At 43.4% G+C, this 23,730-nt stretch overlaps 1 protein-coding gene and 1 long non-coding RNA gene across 9 annotated transcripts in view; one reads left to right on the forward strand and one right to left on the reverse strand.

Moving 5' to 3' along the window:
* The first annotated feature begins 957 nt into the window (after positions 1–957).
* The window catches only part of KIAA1217 (KIAA1217 ortholog), a 346,126-nt gene continuing 323,353 nt past the window's right edge, over positions 958–23,730 (forward strand). For 3 of the 8 annotated variants that reach the window (XM_065921090.1, XM_065921092.1, XM_065921091.1), the window contains exons 1-2: positions 958–1,130; positions 11,827–12,110. In XM_065921090.1, the coding sequence (XP_065777162.1) occupies positions 1,061–1,130; positions 11,827–12,110 (354 nt within the window). In that variant the 5' untranslated portion in view covers positions 958–1,060. The remainder of the gene's footprint in view (positions 1,131–11,826; positions 12,111–23,730) is intronic. The other 5 variants (XM_065921093.1, XM_065921094.1, XM_065921095.1 and 2 more) reach the window with 3 other exon arrangements.
* On the reverse strand, positions 14,921–22,648 carry LOC136157799 (uncharacterized). The gene is made up of 3 exons (XR_010661278.1): positions 21,101–22,648; positions 17,949–17,995; positions 14,921–15,842 (listed from the first exon to the last, which is right to left on the reverse strand). It is a non-coding gene; the product is annotated as an uncharacterized lncRNA (long non-coding RNA).

Below are 23,730 nucleotides of genomic sequence, written 5' to 3' on the forward strand. Positions count from 1 at the left end.
TGATTTGCCCTTATCTGAAATAGCAGCATGTACACTGCACAGCTTATGTACACTTTTTTTTTTCCTTTAATTTTTGTGGACACTGTGCCTCCTCTTTTCACTTTCTGGGAAATCGGCCAGTGTTTCAAGGACCAGGTAAAGAACAAAATAAATGTTTGTAGGTAGTTTCAAGGGAGAATGAGTATGCTGGATGCAACTCTGCCCATCCAAAGAAAAGCATTTGAAGTGACTTTCTGATATTTTAATCAACTAGAGAGATTCAGAAGGTTGACTTTACTAGTTTACTTTTCAGATCTGTGATCAACGTGAGTGTGTTTATGTGTGTTGGGGAGGAGGAACTGTTCAGAAAGTGTAGGCAAAGGAGTGCAAACTTGGAAAAGTCCAGCCTAAGAGACTGAAACTGATTTGTGTGCAAAGTCAGCTGTATCTGTTAATCAAGCTCTAAACGCTGGGTGAAGTGTTTACTTAAGAACCTTCAGCATATAACCTGTCCTTCTCGTTGCCCTTTTTAATAGGGATTTCACTGAGATTTGGGACGTTTCGCAGTCGGCTGTTCCTTTTTCAGGATATCAGCCTTCTGGGGAGGCTGATTGTGTGAGATGAAAGAGACGGAGAACCGGCTTCCAGCAAAGGCTCCCGCCGGCGATCCCGGGCCATGTTTTCCTTCCCTGGCTGCGGAGTCGCCGCAGTTTGCCTCGGGGGGCCCGTGTGGGTCCCGGGCAGGACAGCGCGTCACCTGTTGGGGCCTCGGGGAAGCGCGCGGCGCGGAGGCGGGCGGGGGGTCCAGCCCGCATTCCTCAGGGACCCGGCGGGCGGACAGACGGACGGACCCGGGGACGCGCGCGCGCGGAGGGACGCGGGAGGCCGGGCGCTGGAATGCAGTCTTCCCGGGCGAGAGAGACTTTGCACTGGAGTGGAGAGGAGTTTGGGGTGGGGTTTCGCACCGTCCCCTCCTCCCCACACCCCGGGCCCCTTTCCAGGCGCTTTCTGGAAGCGTTTTTTCAGAACGGCGCTCTGAAGTTTAAAGACCAGAGAGGAGCCTGGGCCGGAGGCAGGGACAATGGAAGAAAACGAAAGCCAGAAATGTGAGCCATGCCTTCCTTACTCAGCAGACAGCAGACAGATGCCGGGTAAGTAAGAGGCTCTCATTCAAAGATGGAGTTACGGTTCCGCGTGTGCCTCGCGGCTGGCTGCTGCTTTTTATAACTGCAGAGCGAGCGCCTGGCACAGAAAAGGCGTATTTCTTGGGGTGGTGCGTTTTCCCAACTGAGTGGAGAGCTGTAGGCTGGACTTTTTTTTTTTTTTTTTTTTTAATCTCTGGCAGGATTTTCTTAAGCAGCCAAAGAAGCGGCGGGGTGATGTTACACTGGTAGCCCCGTAAGCCGTCAGTATTTGCTAGATCTCCAGGCAGTGACAAATACATCGCCCAAAGCAGCTTTCCATGCTCACTGCTCCAGCCGCGAGAGAGAGGAGCTCTTTCTGGAAAGGTCTCTCGGGGACGGCAACACTTCCATTCATTGGTTGGGGGGATTCCACGAGGCACAGGCGTCGGAGGCAAGTTTGGTCGTATTTGAGAGTTAAATCGCAGAGTTTGGGGATTTTTTTTTTTTTTTTTCCGGATCGGAACAGCAGAGGAGCACTTGTCCATGGAGAGGAAAGATGAAGCTGTGCGAATTTTCTGTATGCTTGAATTCAAAAGTTGGGAGCTGTTAAGACAGTTGTAATAGATTTTCTCTGAGCAGTTTCCCTTTGATTGTGTTTATAATAGACTTGTCTTTTCCGTAGGGAACTTCCAGAAGCTTATGTCGTTCCAAAGAAATTATGCAGTGGGGTTGGGTGGGGAAAGGGCTCCTCGGCTGGGCCGTCCAGTGTCTGACGTCTGTGACTCCGGAGCCTACCTTGCATGCAGCGGGTTTGGACCCCGCACAATCCAGAACCCTCCCCGCCCCCACCTTAGCCCAGGTTCATCCAGGGGCCAGTTAATAGCCATGCTTTCGGGGCTTCGGTGCTGTGCGTGGGAGTAGCAACAATGCACAGGGGAAAAGGTGTGTGTTTTTTAAAAAGGCAAAAGGGAAGTCACACATGACTCATCCACACTGAAAATGCAAAACTAAGCCAGACAGAAGAAAATGCAATTAGAAGAGATAGACATTCCCCCCGGTGAAAGGCAGGAAACTAAGAGCTGTAAACCCTGGAGAATCAGGACGCAGAGTCCTCCGCTTGCTGGCTGTGTTTGTGCTGTGAAAGCAGAACACTCTCCTTGGGGGCCCCTGGACGGTGGGGCCCCCTCCCCAGCCTTGTTTGATAGACAGGGTCCTGCAGCAGGAATTCAACCTCTGGGCTTCTGCTGCATTAAAAAATACTCGGAATCTAGAAGCGCAACAAGGGAGTGGAACTGATTTCAGAAACAATTTACAAACAACCACAGCAGTTCAGAGACACTTCAGAGACTCAGATGGTGAGACTGATGCAGTGTGATCACCTTATTTCATTTATTCACTAAATGTCAAGCATCTGTTCTGTGGGAGTCACTGTTTTAGCTTCTGGGGATCCAGCAATGAACAAAATAGATGAAAAGCCCTTGCCTTATATTCTAAGGGCCAAGTTTGGGGGAAGGGGAATGGCGGAGAAAAACAATAAACAGATAAATAAAATAGCATGTTATATGGTGGGGTTGCCATATTTGGCAATCAAAAGTAAAAGAGGCTCAGTTAAATTTGAATTTCAGGTAAAAAGTAAAATTTTTTTTAGTATAAGTATATCCCATGCAGTATTTGGGATACACTTAGGCTAAAAATTATTCGTTATTTATCTGAAATTCAAATTTAACTGGGCATCTTACATTTTATCTAGTAAGTTTATAAACTGTGGGGAAAAATAAGGCAGAGAAAGAGAATATTGAATATGGGGGAACAGGGGTGAAACTGTAGTAGGGTCATTAGAGACGGCCTCACTACTATGATGGAGGAGGGAGTGGCAACCCACTCTGGTGTTCTTGCCTGGAGAATCCCCATGGACAGAGGAGCCTGGCGGGCCACAGTCCATGGGGTCTCAAAGAGTCAGACTGACTGAGCGACTCAGCACTGCTGTGTTACTTGAAGGGACATCAGAAAGAAGTGAGGGAGGGAACAAAAAGGGCATTTTCGAAGAACAGCATGAGGAAAGGATGGATAGAAAAGAGGTTAAGAGAATTCTAGGCCCTGTCGGGTAGGGCCTCTGATAGTACAGTAAGGACTTTGGCTTTTATTTCAAGGGAGGTGGGAGCTGCTGGCGGGTCTGAGACGTTTCTTCAGAGGTAGTCCTGGGTGTTCTACTGAGAATCACCTGAGTGGGGTTGGGGGCAGAGCAGGGAGCCCAGTTAGGAAGCTTCCAAAGTAAACCAGTCACTAGTTTGGATCAGCAGGTAGTGGAGGAGAACAGGTGGTTGTAAGCAGGCAGACTTTAGATATATATTGAGGATGAAACTGAATTTGCCAAGGGATTGGATACAGGATATAAGAGAGACAGAGGAGTCAGAGATGACTTCAGAAATTTTGGTCTGTGCTTCTGGGGAGTCGTCATTTACCTGAAGGGGAAAGTGTTGGAGAGGAGTAGCGGAGAGGGTGTTTGTGACTTGGAAGTGGAGAGCAGAAAATATTTTGGCTATGGTAGGATCTGGAAGCTTATCAGGCATCCAAGTGAAGATGTTGATTGCAATTTGGATATTTGTGGCTGGAATTTAGAAGAGGGGACCCAGGATTGTTAGAGATGGTCCAGGATTGGATCTGTGGGCAGAAGAAGGCTAGAAAGGTGGCTGGGGAGCACATGAAAGGGGGCTAAGAATTCAGGTTAGATTTCTAAGATCCCCACTGAGTCCTGGGTGAAAATGATGCTGTGAAGGGGTGTGGCTTCTTCTCCAGTTCTTTGATATGCAAGAGGACCATGCAAAGGAGGCCAGCCTCTGATGGCTGCATCACCCATGATTCCTTGCGGGCTTGATCGTATTTGGCATTGTAATAATACCAGTGAGAGTGTGATATTCGAGGGCAAAGACCATGACTTCTTTGTCTTCACATCCCCAGAACCTAACAGAGCACCAGGCATGAGACAGCGATCAATAAATATGTGCTGAACAAAAAGCTAATTATACCACCCTAGGGCTTTGAGTTTATCAATCTACAGATAGATAAGGATCTGTTGGGTGATCGTGTAACTTGTTCAAACTGAGACAGTTTTGAGAGTGAAAGGGACCACTATAAATAATTTCAATGGGACAACAGTTGTAACCCAGAACTGTTTTGGCAACTGGGCATATGGTCACCTTGAGAATAATTCTTATCGATGATGCTCCCATGCTCCCAGGGCTGAACCGTCAGCTGCTGGGTAGTAAACAGTGTGAAGTGCAGAGAGCTGCTTAGTAATTAGATGATTGAATTTGAATCTAACTATATCATGCTGTTTTTTTTTTTTTTTTTTGGCCCTGTGCCGTGTGAGATATTAGTTTCCCAGTCAAGGATGGAAACTGCCCCCTGCAGAGACAGCACTGAGTCCTAACCACTGGAGCACCAGGGAAGTCCAATATCCTGCTTCTTTTGAAGGCCCTTGGGCTCCCCAGAGTAGTCCTTAGGATGCCCATGTCCGCCCATAGCAGTCCTGAGGCGACTGCTTTTGGTCTGGCCCCAAAGTCTTGAAACCCCTGTGCAGGTGTGTTAACCACCTGCTTGCCTCTCTACCACCCCTGATTCACTGGGGTCTTAAGATACTAGTGTTCACGGTGGTAGTAATCATTTAACAGTATGTAACTATCAAATCAATATATTATATACCTTAAAATCAAATAAGATTACATGTCAGTTACATCTTAGTGAAGCCGGAAAAAAAAAATCATTGGCAGCCTTGCAGAGTACAGCCCTGGCAGGGGAGGTAGGGGGTGGAGGGGTTCCCGGGGGTCCCCAGACATTCTGGTCTTTGCTCCAAGGCATCCTCTAAAATTGCCCATCAGTTTCTGTCCCTTATCCTGTTTTAACCTTCAAAGCACTTACCAGTCAGTTCAGTTCAGTCGTTCAGTTGTGTCTGACTCTTTGCAACCCCATGGAGTGCAGCACGCCAGGCTTCCCTGTCCATCACCAATTCCCAGAGCTTGCTAAAACTCATGTCCATCGAGTCAGTGATGCCATCCATCTCATCCTCTGTCATTCCCATCTCCTCCTTCCTTTAATCTTTCCCAGCATCAGGGTTTTTTCCAATGAGTCAGTTCTTCGCAACAGGTGGCCAAAGTATTGGAGTTTCAGCTTTCAGCATCAGTCCTTCCAGTGAATATTCAGACTGAGCTTTAGGATGGACTGGTTTCATCTCCTTGCAGTCCATGGGACTCTCAAGAGTCTTCCCCAACACTGCAGTTCAAAAGCATTGATTGTTCGGTGCTCAACTTTCTTCATAGTCCAACTCTCACATCCATACATGACCACTGGAAAAACCATAGCTTTGACATTCATGTTACATATTATCTGTTTGTTGTCTGCCTCCTTAAGTATAATGTGCCTCCCCTATGAGGGAAGGGAATTAAGTCTACTTTGATCACCACTTCACTACACTTCCTAACTCCTTTCAATGTACAGGGCAGGCACCGAATAAATACTTGCAAAAAATAAGTCAATCAGCAAACCAACCATTGAGACAAGAATGCTCTTCTGGATAGGGGAGGGGCTGTTCCTATCTTGTGTAAAATCTCTACCAAAAACCTCTTTTATTTACTTTTGTAAGATTTTTTAGAGGAATCTACATAATGGCCTGGTTTCAGCTGTTCATTTTTGTGCCAGTGTGTCTCCAGTGGTGATCTTTATGATATTAACAAGGGAGCTGGAAAAAATGGAGGAACTTTGTGCTTCCCAACAGTATATGTGATACGTAGGAGTCAGATAACCTGATTGCTGTAATGTCTGTGGTTTAGCGTAATCAAGGTTAATTTTTGCTTTGAACAGTGGAATGTGGACATACCTGGCCAAGTGTATCGGGGTGGTTTACCTCTAGGTGACCCTGGGACCCAAGTCGTTCAAAGGACATCTCGTTATGATGGCAGTTCCCCAGGGTCTTGGAGGTTTCTGCTGGAGCTTTTGCACTTACCTGGCCAAAGGGGAAAGAAGAAAGGGAAGAAAAGAGGACTCAGGAGGTCAGGGGCCAGGACTAAAGGTGGCCCACATAGTTTCTTCCCACGTTGCATTAAGCGGAATTAGAACAAGACCCCAACTAGATGAAGGGGACTGAAAAACCTGATTTTCTTGTGTGTGCACAGAAGGAAGTTCCGGATTAAATACACGGACATACCTGTGACTGCTGTCATGGTCGATCGGAATGCGTTGTACAGCCAGACAAAACTAGCTCCCCATGATGCTCTAATGCAAGAGAGCATCCCAACACAGTCTAGAAAGCGCCACCCTAGAGACAGCTGACCAGGAGCCACTATGAAGCAGTGGGGGACTCCTTCCCCGGGAGGACAGGATCCTCCTAATCTGATCCAGGAGTGAAGTCTCAGGAAGGCCATCCGCCCTGTTCTCAAATGGCAAGCAGGCGTGGAACGCAGGAACAATGCCAGGTCCAGATCCTGGGCTGCAGGTTAGCTGACCCAGCCCAGGCACCCTGAGTGGGGGCGGCGAAGCCAGTCTCGGCAGCTCCTGTGGTCTCTTGCCTGCAGGATGATTTGTTCTGTGAGTGTCTTCCTTGGGGTGACCCGTCTTCCATAGTTCTCTGCCTGCCTAGTCCCTGCCCCTCCCCAGTCCCCCACTTTCTACTTTTCCTTTCCAGAAGCCTCCATCCCAGCCAGGAAGCCCTTTGAAACTCGGAAGAGTCTCTCTCTGGCGCTGGAACCCACACTCCCGCTCCAGGGAAGGTTGCTGGGGACCATTCTCCCCTGGAAGATCCCATCTTGCTCTTTGCCCAGCGGGAGGGGTTGCTCTGGGCCAACAGAGGCTGGGAGGGGCAGGAAGGGGAAAGCTGGAAACCTTGTCTTCAGACTCCAGCTTCATTATTTGTTTGACACTGATTCCCAAAATAGCAAACAGCCCGACACACCCAGGCTCAAATGTTAGCACCAAAGTGCCTTCCAGACAAGGGCCAGAACTGAGCTTCTGTTTCCAAGCCTCGGGCAGTGTGTCTGCATGGACAGTGGAGTTGGTGAGACTCCACTGGCTGTGGAATTGTGACTCCATGTCCTCCCGGCTCCCCTTTGATTGTTTCTTCCTCAACTAAAAGGTCCTGTTCTCCCCCAATGGCCGGAATGGGAGAGCCGTCTCCTCTGCCTTGGGCGTGGGAGTCGATCGCTTCCAAGAACTGTGTCTCATAGAGGAAAAAGCTCCAGTGGCCCCTCCAGGGTCACGGTAGATGGGAATGGGTTGTATAGCCCATTGTGTAGGAGTCGAACAGCTGGGTTGTACAACTTTGTGTGGGAGCTGCATTGGTTTGTTGCGGGTGCTGTGAAAGTGGAGCTGGGTGATCTGTGAGCAGGTGGGACCCAGAGCTCAGTGAGCTGCCAGGCAGGCAGGTGAGGCTGAGGGAGGCAGTGGGTCCCCAGGGCAATGAGAAGCCAGTGCATTTAGCCACTGGGGCATCTACTGTCTGTTTCTGCTGTCCTGCACATTGCATTAAACCTCCTTAAGCACCTGGAGACATTTTAGAAGAATCCATGAGACGGTAAAAAATGGAAAAGTAACCTAAGGTGGGGGGCTTCCCAGGTGGCCTAGTGGTAAAGAACCCACCTGCCAGTGCAGGAGACGCGGGTTCGATCCCTGGGTTGGAAAGATCCCCCTGCAGAAGGAAATGGCAACCCAGTCTAGTATTCTTGCCTGGAGAGCCCCATGGACAGAGTAGCCTGGCGGGCTACAGACCATGTGGTTGTAAAGAGCGGAACACAACTGCGCGACTTAGCACACAACCTAGGATGGACGTGACCTCCTTAGTGCCAGGTGCGAAAAGGGTTGTGGCTGGAGGGTCAGCGAGGTGGGGCTGCTCCAAGGTGCATGTTGGCAGACGACCCTGAACTCCAGCTCTCTCCCGCCTTCCTCCTTTCCCAATTTATTTCAAAGAACGTGGGAAACTTTTCAGTCTCCAAGGGGCTGCTGTTCTGGCTGTCTTGACCTCTTTTGAGGATCCTGAGATGAAATAGGGTAGTTCTTGTGAGTTCATGTGGCAGAGGAAGGCCCAGTAGGACTTTCTGCCCTTGTTGGTAGTTGAGGAACATGAGTGTGTGTCCTCCTGGGTGGATGTGTATATTTGTGTGTTATGTCCACGTGAAGAAATCACCTTTTCAGAGATTCCATTTTGCTAATTAATCTAGCTGTCCAGGATAACTTTTAAAATATATTATTTTCATGATGTCACAAGTAATCAAGGGAATTCCCTGGCAATCCAGGATTCTGCCATTCCACTGCAGGGGGCACATGTTTGATTCCTGATCAGGGAACTGAGATCCTGAGTATCACGCTGCACAGCCCCCCCCCCCCCAAAAAAAAGTAATTGTAAAAATCCATTTAGAAGTCAACTCTGTTATATCAAGTACTCAAAAATGTGACTAATGCAGAACTCATGTGCACACACTTAAAAGCATGAGTTTAAATCTTTGCAGTTTGCCCACATACTTCCCAACCTGGGGTGCGACATTTTCCACACCTGTCTTTATTCAATAGCTCCTGTTACCTCTGTGTCTTTAGAGAAGAGACCACAAACAAGGTAGCCATCACCAGAGGAATGGGTTGCCATTTCCTCCTCCCGGGGATCTTCCCCACCCAGAGATCGAACCTGTGTCTCCTGCAGCGGCAGGCAGATTCTATGCCATTGAGCCACCAGGGAAGCCCCTATATGATGAGAAGGTAGAGTAAATAAGTGGAATTAATCTCCCCAAGTCTGTTTTTTTTTTCCCAACTCACTCAGACGTATTTATTGGATCCTTACTAATGATTTTTTGGGGCTTTCCTGATGGCTCAGTGATAAAGAACCCTGCCAATTCAGGAGATGAGGATTCAGTTCCCAGGTCAGGCAAATTCCCTGAAGAAGGAAATGGCAACCCACTCTAGTATTCTTGCCTGGGAAATCTCATGGACAGAGGAGCCGTGGCAGGGTTGGGGGAGTGGTGTGGAGGGCGAGTGGCATGGCGTGCTGCAGTCCATGGCAGTCACAAAAGAGTTGGACATGACTTAGCGACCAAACAGCAACTAATGATTAGCGTAGGTTGGGTGCTAAGGGAAATTCAAAAGAAAACACTTGCATGAAAACTTATAATAGTGACAATCAACTTCTCACAGTTTTTTTATTGGTCCTCAGTATTGGTAACACAGGTAGTATTATTGAGCTCTCCATTTTGTAGGTAGGGAATCAAGACAGAGATCTGACAGTAGATGGCTTGACTGAAACCATGTGTAAAGAGTGGAGGAGGGCTAGAACTCAGGGCTTTTAATTTCTACCATCATCCCTTCCCTACCTGAGAAAGACTTCACTCAGTAATTGTGTGTAACTTGAGGGACTCCCATGCTGAATGCGATTTTCAGTGGATGATTTCTCCTGTCATCTTTGGAGGAAAAGGAAACAGTTTCCACCCATTCTTCCAGTTGTCAGTTCCATGATTTCAGGAGTGATTTGGGTTTCTCTCATTTCATGCTGGGTCTGAGAGATTTTTTATTTTATTTATTTAAAAAATTTTTACTGGAGGATAATTGCTTTACAGTGTTGTGTTTCTGCTTTGCAAACAAGTGAGTTAGCAATATGTATACATATATCCCCTCCCTCTTGGACCTCCTTTCTACGCCCCCACCCCATCCCACCCCATCCCACCCCTCTAGGTCATCACAGAGCATCAGGCTGGGCTCTCTGGGCTATACAGTAGCTTCCCACTGGCTATCTGTTTTACACATGGTAATATATATATGTCAGTGCTAATCTCCCAGTTCATCCCACCCTCTCCTTCCCCTGCGCCATGCCCACATGTTCGTTCTCTATGTCTGCCTCCCAGAGCCTTTTTCTTTATTTTTTTCAGTATCTTTTAAACCAATAGTTCTATCTTCTCCCCCTTCTAAAGGTACTGTTGAAGTTAATGAATAGTAGAATGAACTAATTGGGCTGTTTTTTCCTTCTCTTTCCTCATCAGTGTCTGATGGTCTGATGGAGATGCTATAATTAGCCATGTAATGAGAAGTGAAGGATAAACAAGAAGAATTACTCCCAGAACACTCATCTAGGGGTGAAAAACTGGAGCAGGGAAATGAGCCCTCGTTTACAATATTTTCTGTGTCTAACCAACAGGTGTTGTACCTATGGTTCTAGGTATTTCTAGGTAAAGAAGCGGAGAAGGCAATTGGCAACCCACTCCAGTACTCTTGCCTGGAAAATCCCACATGGACGGAGGAGCCTCGTAGGCTGCAGTCCATGGGGTTGCTAAGAGTCGGACACGACTGAGCAACTTCACTTTCACTTTTCACTTTCATGCATTGGAGAAGGAAATGGCAACCCACTCCAGTGTTCTTGCCTGGAGAATCCCAGGGAAGGCAGATCCTGGTGGGCTGCCATCTATGGGGTCGTGCAGAGTCGGACACGACTGAAGCGACTTAGCAGCAGCAGCAGGTAAAGAAGAGAAAAACCGTGTTGATGGCACTGCCTTTGGAGGAGCTGGTTTATGTATGAACTCTGAACACTTGTTGGTTTATGTCGCTGGCATCAAGTTTTAGTTCTTGGGACTTCACTGGTGGTCCAGTGGTTAGGATTTCACCTTCTAGTGCAGAGGGTACAGGTTCTACCCCTGATCGGGAAGCTAAGATCCCCACATGCCTCATGGCCCAAAATGCAGAACATAAACAGCAGAAGCAATACTATAACAAATTCAATAAAGACTTTAAAAAAAATTAGTTCTCTGAGACTCTGCTCTAGAACTCTTAAATATTGGATGTATTTTCTGTACTTAACTTTTGAAGATAAATAATTAGCAACTACCCTCTTAAATTGGAAATTTATTTTTAAAAATAATTGAGTATATTTATAATAATAAATGTTTTAAAAATAAAAAAACTAGAGACTTCCCTGTAAGTACAGTGATTAAGATTCCATGCTTCAATTGCAGGGGTTGTAGGTTTGATTCCTGGTCAGGGAACTAAGATTTAAATTTGCATATCTAATACCAGTTCAGCCATGCTTAATTTATTAATGAAAACAGGGAGGCTGAGAGAGATCTCATCATTTGTCCTTAATCTAGGCTTGAAGGCAGGATCCCTGCCTTCAGATTATAAAATTGTAAGAAGTTCTGTTACTAGGATGAAACTGTGTTTAAAAATAAAGAAATAATCATAATCACTGAAGTTAACTTTTCCATAATTACAGATGAGGGTGAAGGGTAACCCAGGTTGTGTTACATTGTTAGTCCCTCAGTCCTGTCCGACTCTTTAGGACTCCATGAACTGTAGCCCGCCAGACTACTCTGTCCATGGGCTTTCCCAAGCAAGAATACTGGAGAGGGTTGCCATTCCTTTCTCCAGGAGATCTTGCCTACAAACTGGTCTGACCAGGTGTTTTGGTTTTGAATAACTTCAGGGAAAGAGAAATTGTAGAATTTTTTTTTCTTTTTTGCTGCAATATCTTTATTTCTAAAGTGCAGTTTTTCATATTTCTTTTAGTTGTTGATTTACCCTCTTTCCTGCTGCTGTGTAGGTACACGCACACGCGTACACACACGTACACACACGTACACACACACACAAATCTGCTAAGTTACACTCATACATTAGCAGCTGCCACAAACGCACTTGGTGTCCTGTAAATGAGACTTCTAGTGTGAAATCTTTAGTTGTGAGCTGTATCTTTTCTGTTTCTCAGAACAAGGAAAGAGCAACCTGCAGGTGACATCCTTAGAAGATGCAGAATGTCGCAGAACCAAGGAGCGTCTTTCTAATGGGAACAGCCGTGTTTCAGCTTCCAAATCTTCCCGCAACATCCCAAGGAGACACACTCTAGGTGGGCCTCGAAGTTCCAAAGAAATCCTGGGAATGCAAACGTCGGAGATGGACCGGAAGAGAGAAGCTTTCCTGGAACATCTGAAGCAAAAATACCCGCATCATGCCACAGCCATCATGGGCCACCAGGAGAGGCTGAGAGACCAGGTACGAATATCATGCCATTTTCACTCTGCCGAGCTCATTCTTTTTTTTTTAATTCCGTTTTCTCCCAATTTTCTTGACATATAATTGGCCTACAACACTGTATATTTAAAGTATACAGAATAATGATTTGATTTCTATTCATCATAAAATGATTATCACAGAAAATTTAGTGAACATCCATCATCTCATTTAGATACAAAATGAAAGAAATAAAAAACAACTTTTTCTTTCCTGTGATGAGAACTCTTAAGATTTACTCCCCTCACAGCTTTTTTGTGTAACATACAGCAGTGTTATTATATTTGTCATGTTTACTTTATGTCCCTTGTACTTATTTCTAACTGGAAGTTGGTGCCTTTTGCCCGCCTTCATCTGATTCTCCTTCCCTGTGCAAAGCTCATTCTTTAATGAACATGAGGGAAAGCACAGTGACCTTCAGGTTAAAGGGAAAAAAACAGTCGAGTGGATTGTGCCCACTGCTGGATAGTCCCAGATCTCTTTGTCGGCTTGGGGAGAGGAGGCAGATTGCAGAAAAGATCTGACCTGAAGGCTCGGCTTCTTTAGCAACAACAGTAAGAGAACAGGAAGTGAGAAAAGAGAGACCAGAGAATGTGCAGTTCCCCTATAAGAACGTCCCAGGTCCAACCACAAATATATCTAAAATGCAGGCAACGGAGAAGTATATCTTACCTGAGTAAAGCATGGTATCAGCTAATGCCCACCCCGTTATCACTGAGTGCTTGGCACAGTGAAAGAATGAGTGTATGAATGAATGAATATAAATACTTTTTCAGGCTAAAACTGCACACAGACAGATAGACTTGTGACAAACCCCTTTACCTTAAGAAGCTGACGTTAGGGTCTTGTTTTCTGTTCTTTTTTCTTATCAGAGATGTTTTTCTTCTGCACGCTTGGCTCTCTGCTGTCAGCAGCCGCCTGTTTTCTCAGGTTATCTTGACAGCCACACAGCTAGCACTGGACAGTGGCTCAGGGTGTTTTTGTTTCTTGACTGTGTGCAATTACTTTTCAGGGGACGGCATGGGTTTAGGGTCACAGGAGACGGGAGCTCCTCTGTAGCCCACAGATTGGTGTCTCCATCTGAGGATGGAGACCACAGTAATGGAAGTGGAGAACATTTAGCAATACTTGTGGTCAGGGGTGAGAGCAGGCAGGTATTGATTTTGACACTCCAGGTAGAGACAAGTTCTGTGTTTTTAACTCTGCTCTCTTGCCAGTTAGTTACGAAAGTGATGTCTAACTCAGCTTTTTATCATCTGTGGGAATGGTGATTGCCATCGGCCTCAGTTCTTTACACTTTAAGCTCAGTTCATTTGAGCCTTTAAATGAAACCTTCTCTTTTATGAAATCTTTATCAGAGTGCCTAAAACATGTGAAATATGCCTTGTGAACTGTATGTTGACATGTTCACATCCCAAGAGGCAGTAGGCCCAGAAGAAGAGAAAGAAGAATCTAGGTTGATATGGAGAGGAGCAGATGAATTCTTCACTCAGAAGAGGATGGCTGTCTTCAAGTGTATATAGAGAATGCCCCTATATTCTTTTATTTCTATTTATCATTTATGTAACCTCCCTCCCCCAGTTTTATTGAGATATAATTGACTGAAAATAAAAATATCCCTATTTTCGACTGATAGTTGGGTCACTGTCCGTTTAATTAATGGAATTTGTGCCTCTCTCTGTGTCTTAATATGTGAGGCATCATACTTTATCCAGTGCTGTTCAGACTGAGGAAACTCAGGGAAGTTATGGTTATACAGTTTGCTAAGGAGAAGCTGGAATTTGAATTCAATGAAGTCTGAATCCATGTTTATTCCTCTGGTCTATAAGTTGCAGACCATTGCCTGTAGAGCAGGCAGTGTGGTCTCTGTATGCGGTATTAGGGATATGGTGAGGGAGTGTGTGTGTCTGAGACTATAGGGATGGGAGCCTGGGTAATGGAGACTAGAAAGTTGATTATCTGTTGAGTGAGGAAGGCTGATATATATTTTTTTAATTAAAATGTTATTTTTCTGAGATATATAGAAATTATCCTGTCAAAAATGATATATTTTTCATTAAAAAATTTCAGTTATTACTGTACTATTATTATTTGTGATGTCATAATTCTCTCTCCTACCATGAAGATGATGGCTTTGGGGAAAGTTGTTACATGGTGAGACTAAAACTAACTGGAAGGTTGTAAAGGGCGATGGGATGGTGTCAGAAGACAGGGAGTACTGAATTTGGCCGAGTGGCCTCAGGCTCCAACCTCCTGTCTCTTGCATCTCTGTCATAACGTTGTCTGGCCTCGGATGGTCAGTTGCCCCTTCGCTGGGTAATTCAGGATGAATTCTTGTGTTTTCCGTCTGTTTTCTATGCTTGGATCTGTGTATATATTTTTCCTTCTGCTACTGAGTTGCAAAGGAATCTTAATCAACATTGTAAACATTAGAGATAAGCTTAGGTGATGATTTAGGAAGTTCCTGTAGACAGCACTTCAACTTTTGTCCTTTTCATTCTTTTTCTCCTATCGCCCATTTCCTCTCTCCTGTCCTCTTCTCCAAGACACCCTTTGTTCCTCTCAGATCTTGTGACTGTGGATTATTCCAGGCTTCCTTTACAGAAAGATCACATGACCAGCCTCAAAGTGAAAGACAAATATCACAAGTCTGATGGACTTTCCAGATATAGAGGTCATAACTACCAGAAACTCTAGGGGTGGCTGTTTCCTTGGTTGTTTTCCAGAAAAGTGGCCTTAGTGAGAAGAGTGCCAGTGGAAGAAATCAAAAATAACATGATGAAAATGCTGTATCCAGAACTTTTCAAGAAATGTCTCAGTGCTAAGGGAGTTCAGGTTCTAATTCCTTGGTATCCAACCTAAGGAGAATCAGAGCACACCTTATGTTTTTATTTTTTTTTTAATTGGAGAATTATTGCTTTACAGTGTCGTGTATGAGTTTCTGCTCTACAACAATGTAAATCAGCTATAGGTATACATACATCCTCTCCCTCTTAAGCCTCCCTTTAAACACTGCCCCCATCCCACTGCTCTAGGTCATCACAGAGCATCAGGTGGAGAGCGCAGCACCTTATGTTTTGACATATACATTCAAACCCTTGGAAGATTCATGGTTGAAATTTATATTTGAGTCTTTGAAAATAAGTCAGTCAAGAATTTTCTTCAGTCTAAATGACTGAAAGCCAAAAAGGTTTTCTTTACTCTCTTCTGTGATCTTCAAAACATGGCACATGTCACATTTGCAGCACAGCGCTCATCTGCATAATGGAATCTTTACCGACTCGCTCCTGGGGGCAACCAGGCTGTGAAGCTGCGCCGTCTGGCCGCTAAGGGCGTGGCTCTGGGGTCAGGCAGGACTGGGTCGGAATCTAGTCTTCACCATATGCTGGCTAAAAGATTTGAAGCTAATGACTTAATCTTCCTGTTCCAGTCAAGGGAAAGATAATACCTCTGTCATGGAGTATTGAGAAAGGAAATGATGGATTTTCTTCCTGTTTCAGTGGCAACTCTTAGCATTGCAGTATTCTTTTTAAAAATATTTTTATTTACTTTTTTAGCTATGCTGGGTCTTAGTTGTGGCACAAGGGATCTTTAATGCAGCTTGTGAGATCTGGTTCCCTGACCAGGGATCAAACCTGGGCCTCCTGCATTGGGAGCAGCGTGTCTTAGCCAGTGGACCACCAGAGAAATTCCAGCATCACAATATTCTGATTCCTGGGGACCAAAAGAAGAGGTTCAGAGGCTCTTATTTTCAAATTAGTGTTTAAAGTCATTTCACTGTTTTACCAACACATATTTGAGTACTTGAAGTAATTTTTCCCATTTGTCAGAGCACAATTTTATTATATTTCTGAAACCTGAATGTATTTTTCCTTTATCAAGAGCTTCAAATTTGGATTTCTTTCACTTATTCATCCCATATATAATTTATTTATTTGGCACCTACCACGGAAAAGGCATTGTGAGAAATACAGATGATGAGGCTTGGCCCCTGCCTCCAAGTCAGCAAAAGAAATAAGGCATTCATGGACAGAGATTAATCCTTCCAAATCCAGCCCAGTGTCACACCTGCTGAGCTGCTCGTAGCATCCTGCAGTACCTGTATTGTAGCATCTAATCATACCTTCATTGTACTTTTCTTTATGTTTCATTCTCCCATCTACAATATGCTTTTAAAGAGCCTTGTCTGAATCACCTTTGCAAAGTCAGCATTTAAGGGAGTGCACAACCGAAATTAGGCACGATCAATTTTTGTTAAATGAATAAGGTGAATATTTCTACTACAATTGGAATGTGATAGGTACCATTTGTTTGGTAAACATAGAGAAGAATGGGGAATCCAAGGCTTAAAAGATTGATGGCAGTTTGAAATCAGAAAGGATTGAGGCTAAGAAGCTAAAAGAAGGCTAAGTAATTTCCCTCCAGTCAAGAATCCAGCAGGTCAAGCAAGGTCCAAATTTCTCAAGTCTGTGAGCTTTCCATTTGTTATTGATCTTGGTGTTTTCTCTCTCTGCCTGTAATTTTTCTAAAATTTTGATAACAACTTATGTAGCTCACAGTGGATCAGGTAATAGAGACATTGCATTGCCATTTCTTTTAAAAAATAAATTGTATTCAATTCCTGAGCATATGAGATAACCACGGAAAATAGATTCCTATACATATTTTACCTAGAAGGAAAGTTACTTTTTCAAAATAGCTCTGAGTTCAGAAAGGTCTGTGCTTTAGCCATCTCTCATGGTCATGGTCACTGTGTCAGTCTACAGTTTGGAAACGGTCTTCTTTCCTGTCTTTTCTAGTGAAGAAAGAGATATCCAACTGGCCTCACACTTGCAGAATCCAGCTCTCCACTCCTAGTCTCAGAAACCATTCTGAAAATAGTTTTTTTACCCTTATTTCCAGTTACCCACAGAATTTCTATTTAACTAACTAGGTAAAGAGTACCTGCTCTGTGGTTAAAATTAATTTGTGTATTCTTATCTCTAATGTGATCAAATCTTAGGAGAAAAGAGAAACGCAGTAGGCCCTCCTTATTTGGGGGTTTTGCATCCTTGGATTCAACCAAGATAGAAAATATTGGGAAAGAAAAATTCCAAAAAAAGGAAAACTTAAATTTGCTGAGTTCTGCCAACTATTTATATAGCCTTTCCTTTGTATTTACAACTTTTTATATAGCATGTCTATTGTTTTGGTATTGCAAGTGACCTAGAGATGATTTACAGTGTATGGAGGGTGTGCATGGATTATATGCTAGTACTGCCCCTTTTTATAGAAGAGACTTGAGCATACTTGGATTTTGTCATCCCAGGGAGTCCTGGAACCAATCCCCCATGGCTATGAGGGACTATTGTACATTTTAACCTAAAAGTCTGTTGTGTTCTTCCGTTCAGAATAAAGAGTGAGCAAGCTATAAAGGTTAGTTTCCTTTTACATGAGCATTGTGGAGAGTTAAAATAAGGAGATAACATGAATAGTGAGACTGTCTGAAAATGGGGTCCTTAAGACTGGGAAGCATTTTGTCTGGCCTTGTTGCTCTCTGAGTGTTCTTCAGATCTCCCTGAAGACTGAAGGCAGGGGGAGAAGAGGACAACAGAGGATGAGATGGTTGGATGGCATCACCAACTCAATGGACATGAGTTTGAGCAAACTCCGGTAGATGGTGATGGACAGGGAAGACTGGCATGCTGCTGTCCATGGCGTCCCAAAGAGTCGGACATGCCTGAGTGACTAAACAACAGATCTCACTCGTGTCTCTAGTGTCTGCGTGGAAGTGGCACTAGAGCTGTGTTCTCAGTACCCAGTGAGTCTGGGGCCACTTACCAGTGTCTGCTGTAGTCCAGGGTGTCTGGAGCCTGAATGTAACTATGCTGCCAGCAATGGAAGTGAAGAAAAAGAAAATATCTGTCAGCCTGTTTACTCGTGAACATCTCAAGTTCTGATTGATTCTAGCCAATTTTCTTTTTTTTTTTTTAACAACCTCTAAAGAACTTTATTCATTGATGAGGAGCTGTGCTGTGGAACCTGGAACTATAGACTTTTGTTCAAGCGCAATGTTATCCTTTCCTCCACTATGGAAAATAGTAGATATACAGTAGAATATTACTCAGCCATAAAAAAGAATGAAATAATGCTGTCTGCAGCAACTCGAATGGACCTTGAGATTATCGTAATGAGTGAAGTAAGTCAGACAGAGAAAGGCAGATATCACATAATATCACTTATGTGTGGAACATAAAAAATAATGCAAACAAATCTATATACAAAACAGAGACAGACCCGCAGACATAGAGAACAAACTTTTGGTTACCAAGGAAAGAGGGAAGGGATAAGTTAGGAGTACGGGATTAACATACAAAAGCTACTATATGTAAAGTAGATGAGCAACAAGGATTTACTGTATAGCTCAGGGAATTATATTCAATATCTTGTAATAACCTATAATGGAAAATAATAAAAAAAATATAAAACTGAATCACTTTGCTATACACCTGACATTAACACAGTATTGTAAATCCACTATATATATGTCAGTTAAAAATACCCATTCCTTTGATATCTCCTTTTCAGATGGTATATAATTGATTTTGTTAAGAATTATGGAAAATTCCATTACAGTTAAATCTGGAAGACAAGAGAAGTCTTAACTGTGCTTGAATCAGAGGAGCAGGTCTTAAGAACGGAGCACTACTTCCAGGCAGAGTGAAGGCATTTTTACTTCCTTCCTTCATAACTCACTGAGAACAGTTATGGGTGCTAACAATGGAAAGAGAGGGGAAGAAAACTCCATTTTGCAAAATAAAGGAAGCTGTCAGGATTTGTGTCATGTTTTTGTGAAGACCTATTATATACAGAATGTGGAAAGTAAAATAGTTTTTTAAAAGGCAAGTATGCTACCAACAATTTGTATAATCTTGACCTTACCTTCAACAGGAAGTTTTTTGGATGAAAAGCAAAGTTCACAGGTGAGAGGAGGCAATGTTAGCAGATCAAAACACTTCCACTTGCAGGAAGCCTGTGATTTAAAAGGCTGTGCTGTGTGCCTCTCAGACGTTGATGCCACAGACTGAAGAGTGAGGGTAACACAATTTTAGGGCAGAGCAAGCAACATATTATTGTGGGGAAAGCGTTTGATGTCACAGATCACAGACAAGGGTGCCTCTGTTGACTTCTCCCCTCTGCATGCTAGCTTTCAGTCGCTGGCCGGCCTCATTCAAATGGGAGTTATAATGAGAAAGGAGCCAATAGGAGACATATACCTTACAATTCATATATTAATCGGGATAGTCTTGATTATGCTGCATAACAAGAAAACCCTGTAAGTTTTTTTGTGACATGACACAAAAACGTTTTATTTCTCATGCATACAAAGTCTGTTGTTTGCGATGACTTTGTGATTTAGGCCACATCCACGGTGTGGTGATGCCATCATAACATGTGGATTCCAGGTCATCATGACAGGAAAAGATAGAGCTAATGGTTCCTCACAGCTCTTACATATGTTGGCCCTGAAGTAGCATCTGTCATTTCCCTTCACTGTGGCATCTTGAATCAGGCACCTAAAGGGATGTTTGGTTTATCCAGATTTTGGCTATGAAGTCTAGTTTAAGAGAGAAATCCCTCCCATTTCCTTATATCAGCTTTCCCAAATATAATGAGTGGTTTTTATCAACTTTGTTGTATTGATACATAGCACTTGATACCTATCTGTACAATCCATCAATTACATTTATGTGTAATTTATATATATTAACATATATTTACATCTACATGCAATGGCATCTTTTTTTTAAAAAATATACATGATGTACTATATATATATATATGAAAGTGAAAGTCGTTCAGTCCAACTCTTGCGACCCCATGGACTATACAGTCCATGAAGTTCTCCAGTCCAGAATACTGGAGTGGGTATCCTTTCCCTTCTCCAGGTGGTCTTCCCAGCCCAGGGATTCAACCCAGGTCTCCCACATTACATACGGATTCTTTACCAGCTGAGCCACAAGGGAAGCCCATATATATGTATTTTTGGTCACACCATATGGCTTCTGAGATCTTAGTTCCTTGACTAGGGATTGAACCTATGCCCTCTGCCTGAAAGCATGAGGAGTCCTAACCTCTCTGCCAGGGAAGTCTCGATGTACAATAATATGTTTTATAGGTGTAAAAGGTAGTGATTCACAGTTTTTAAAGGTTATATGTGCCATTTTTAGTTATTATAACATATTGGCCATATTCCCTGGGTTGTACAGTATATCCTTGTAGCTCATTTTAACCATAATGGTTTGTACTTCCTAATCCCCATGTAATGACATCTTTTGACTTATGTTTGGTTAAGTGTCATAGAACTTCTGTCACACTGGATCATGCCTCATGCCGTGGATTTCAGGGAATCAGTCGGGACCTTTGAGAATACAAGTAGTCCCTCTGTCATGTGTGGAAAACCCCAAATTTATCAAATTTTTGTCTGTCATCTTTACCTTAACCCTAATCAACCTAGATATGTGAAAATGTTTGAAATTCACAAACATGCATTGATATTCATGGATCAGTGATCAGCAAGGCCTGGAAGGTAGGCTAATTGGAACTAAAGATGCACTAAGAGCGTAGACCATCCAGTTAATGGAGGCCTTGGGTCACAGTGAAGATCTGGTAAAAGGTTCATGTTGTGGAGGGATAGATTTTATACAGTTTTGCTTTGTTGTTCAGTCACTAAATTGTGTCTGACTCTTTGCTAGGCTTCTCTGCCCTCCGCTACCTTATTTATGTTTTGTAAATAAATCAATACAAAAATGAAAAGCGTGTAAGTTATAGTAAAGGAAATAGACCTCCAGCTAGGAATTTCCTCTTTAGCACTATTAATTTATTCTAATCCAAAGTGGAAAATGATGGTGGTATAGCTATGTTTAGCAGCAGAAACATATTTAGCTGTTTGAACTAATGACTGACTCAGAGTTTACTGACCAATTTCTTACCTAAACCTTAAGGAAAAAGGAAACAACATCTCGGCAGTTAAGAAATGGAATACATGGACTTTCCTGGTGGTCCAGAAGGGTGGGACTTCACCTTCCAGTGCAGGAGGTTAGATCCACCACAGGATTAGATCTCTGGTCAGGCAGCCAAGATCCCACATGCCTCACAGCCAAAAAACTGAAACGTAAAACAGAAACAATATTGTAGCATTCAATAAAGACATTAAAAAAAAAGAAATCTAATTATGCATAGCAAACAATAAAACCAAGTCACAGTAGGAAGAGGGAAGAAAATAGAAACATCTCCATAGGCTGCCATGAAGGTGGAGAATCTTAGTTAAATGTTCAGCTTTTCTTTTTTTTTTTTTAGCACTGTTTTCTCAGCAATTATTTACAGTGGTGGAAAAGTGGAGAAGACTACAAGGACTGCATATTATCGGCAGCCACTAAAATTGTGACACTTGCTATTTACACATATTAGTATATTCCATCCTCCCCAGAACCCTGTCGGGTAGGCACTATTTATTATGAACTTCACTTAACAGAATGACACAGAGCCTTTAGATCTCGTCCAGAGTGACACAGCAAGTGAATAGCACCAGGACTTAATCTTGCTCTTGACCTCCAGATTATCTCATCTTTCTGATGCGTGATGGAATCCAAAGATACTCTAAAGCACCAAAGAAATAAGGAAGGACTGAGGCTTCCCTGGTGGTTCAGTGGTTAAGAATGCGTCTTCCAATGCAGGGGACACAGGTTCGATCCCCGGTCAGTGAGCTAAGATCCCACATGTCTCCGTACAACTAAACCCGCTTACCACAATGAGAGAGAAGTGTGTGAGCCGTAATGCAGAGCCCACGTGCTGCAACTAAGACCTGACACAGCCAAATAAATAAAGAAATGTTAAAATAAGGAAGGACTGGAATGGGGGGGACCAGTTTGCCAAGCATCAATAGGTAAGAAATATAGTGGTCATCCCATATTGGGTGAGTCCCAGGTGGCAGAGTGGTTAAGAACCCACTTGCCAATGTAAGAGATTCTGGTTTGATCTCTGGTTTGGAAAGATTCCCTGGAGGAGGAAATGGCAACTCACTCCAGTATTCTGAAAATCCTATGGGCAGTGGAGCCTGGCAGGCTATAGTCCATGGAGTCACAAAAGAGTCAGACATGACTGAGCATGCACACACACCTTATTGGCTGAAATGCCAGCCCCCTGTTTAGATCAACCTTTAACAATTTGGGGAAGAAAAGAAATTTAAGGGGAAGAAAAGTGGTATATATCTAAGAAAGATAAAAATTGAGAAAATGTTATTTTTGTTGGAGCAACCCTGCTGATTGACAGGAGCATGTGTCATAACAAAATTACATGTTGTATTTAGAGGAAATATTATTTGTATATCAGTGTATATGTGAGTGTGGGTTTAATAACCTATCAGAGGCCTGTGAATAAAGAATATGATAGGATTGAAAACATCAGTATAAAAAAAATTTCTCATTCTCAGAAATTTCAAATAATACTGGATATATCAAAGGGAAACAATAGTCATCTAAATTTGGGCATGATGGAAAACAACGGCTAAAAAAAACAATAGAAGGAGCAGTCTAATATTTAACAGATGATGCTTCTCCAGGGAACAGATGAAGGGACTGGCCTAGAAATATTTCCCAGAAGATGGATAATTTGCATTGTGGCTTAGAGGGTGGGGTGGGGTGGGTTGCATTTCAGCACATTTGGGATATTACATCGTAGGACACCTTGTGGGGTCTCAGTGAAGAAAGACTAGATTCGAGGGGGGTGCAGTCTTTCCTTGCAAACTTGACATTGATCATATAGGATACAGAAGAAGAGGAGGATCCTGAATGGAGATCATTCACAGCTCACGGCTTTAGATCCATGTTTAATTGGGTGCCACCAACCCCTGCATTAGCTTTCATTTTAATTAGTGTTGTGCAGAAGAGCAGGAGAACACATTTTGAGAACAGTGCTATATTAAGAAGGGCTCTGCCAAAAAAAAAAAAGGAATCAAAATAAGATGCTACTGGAAGATCTGTTGACGGGTACCTGGGAGTAGTTGGGGAAGGTGAGGGTAGTCGAAAAGCAAAGCAGAACTGTGTAGTGGCAGGAGACACCTGGAAAGTGGCATTCAGTCACACCGAGAGAAAACTGCCATTACAATTAGAGATTTTGGCATCGAGGAATCCGCAAAAGACTGGCGGGACTTCCCTGCTGGTTCTGTGGCTAGCACTGTGCTCCCAGTGCAGGGGGCATAGGTTCAGTCCTTGGTTGGGGAAGTTCAGCATAGCCAAAACAATAAATAATAGATAAAGTTTTTATTAGTTCTAAAAAGCAAGCAGAAAACCCCAAAAGAGATCGGTGTGATTTAGTCCAGCACATCGATGCAAACTTAAATTGCAATCATCTGAATTGTCCCGAATCTCCTCAGTCATCAAGCTTAATTCTTCATCATTACTCACCCTTCCCCGGCAGCGTTTTCTTGGATTGATTCAGTCAGATGGTTACTTATCATGGTCCGCACTATGAGTTCGGCATCATATAAAAAACACAAAATAATATATCAAAAAATACAAAACACAATACCTGCCCTGCCTAGCATATGTCATGTTAGTGGACA

This window comes from Muntiacus reevesi, chromosome 2 (genome assembly GCF_963930625.1).
Source record: "Muntiacus reevesi chromosome 2, mMunRee1.1, whole genome shotgun sequence".
NCBI lineage: Eukaryota > Metazoa > Chordata > Mammalia > Artiodactyla > Cervidae > Muntiacus > Muntiacus reevesi.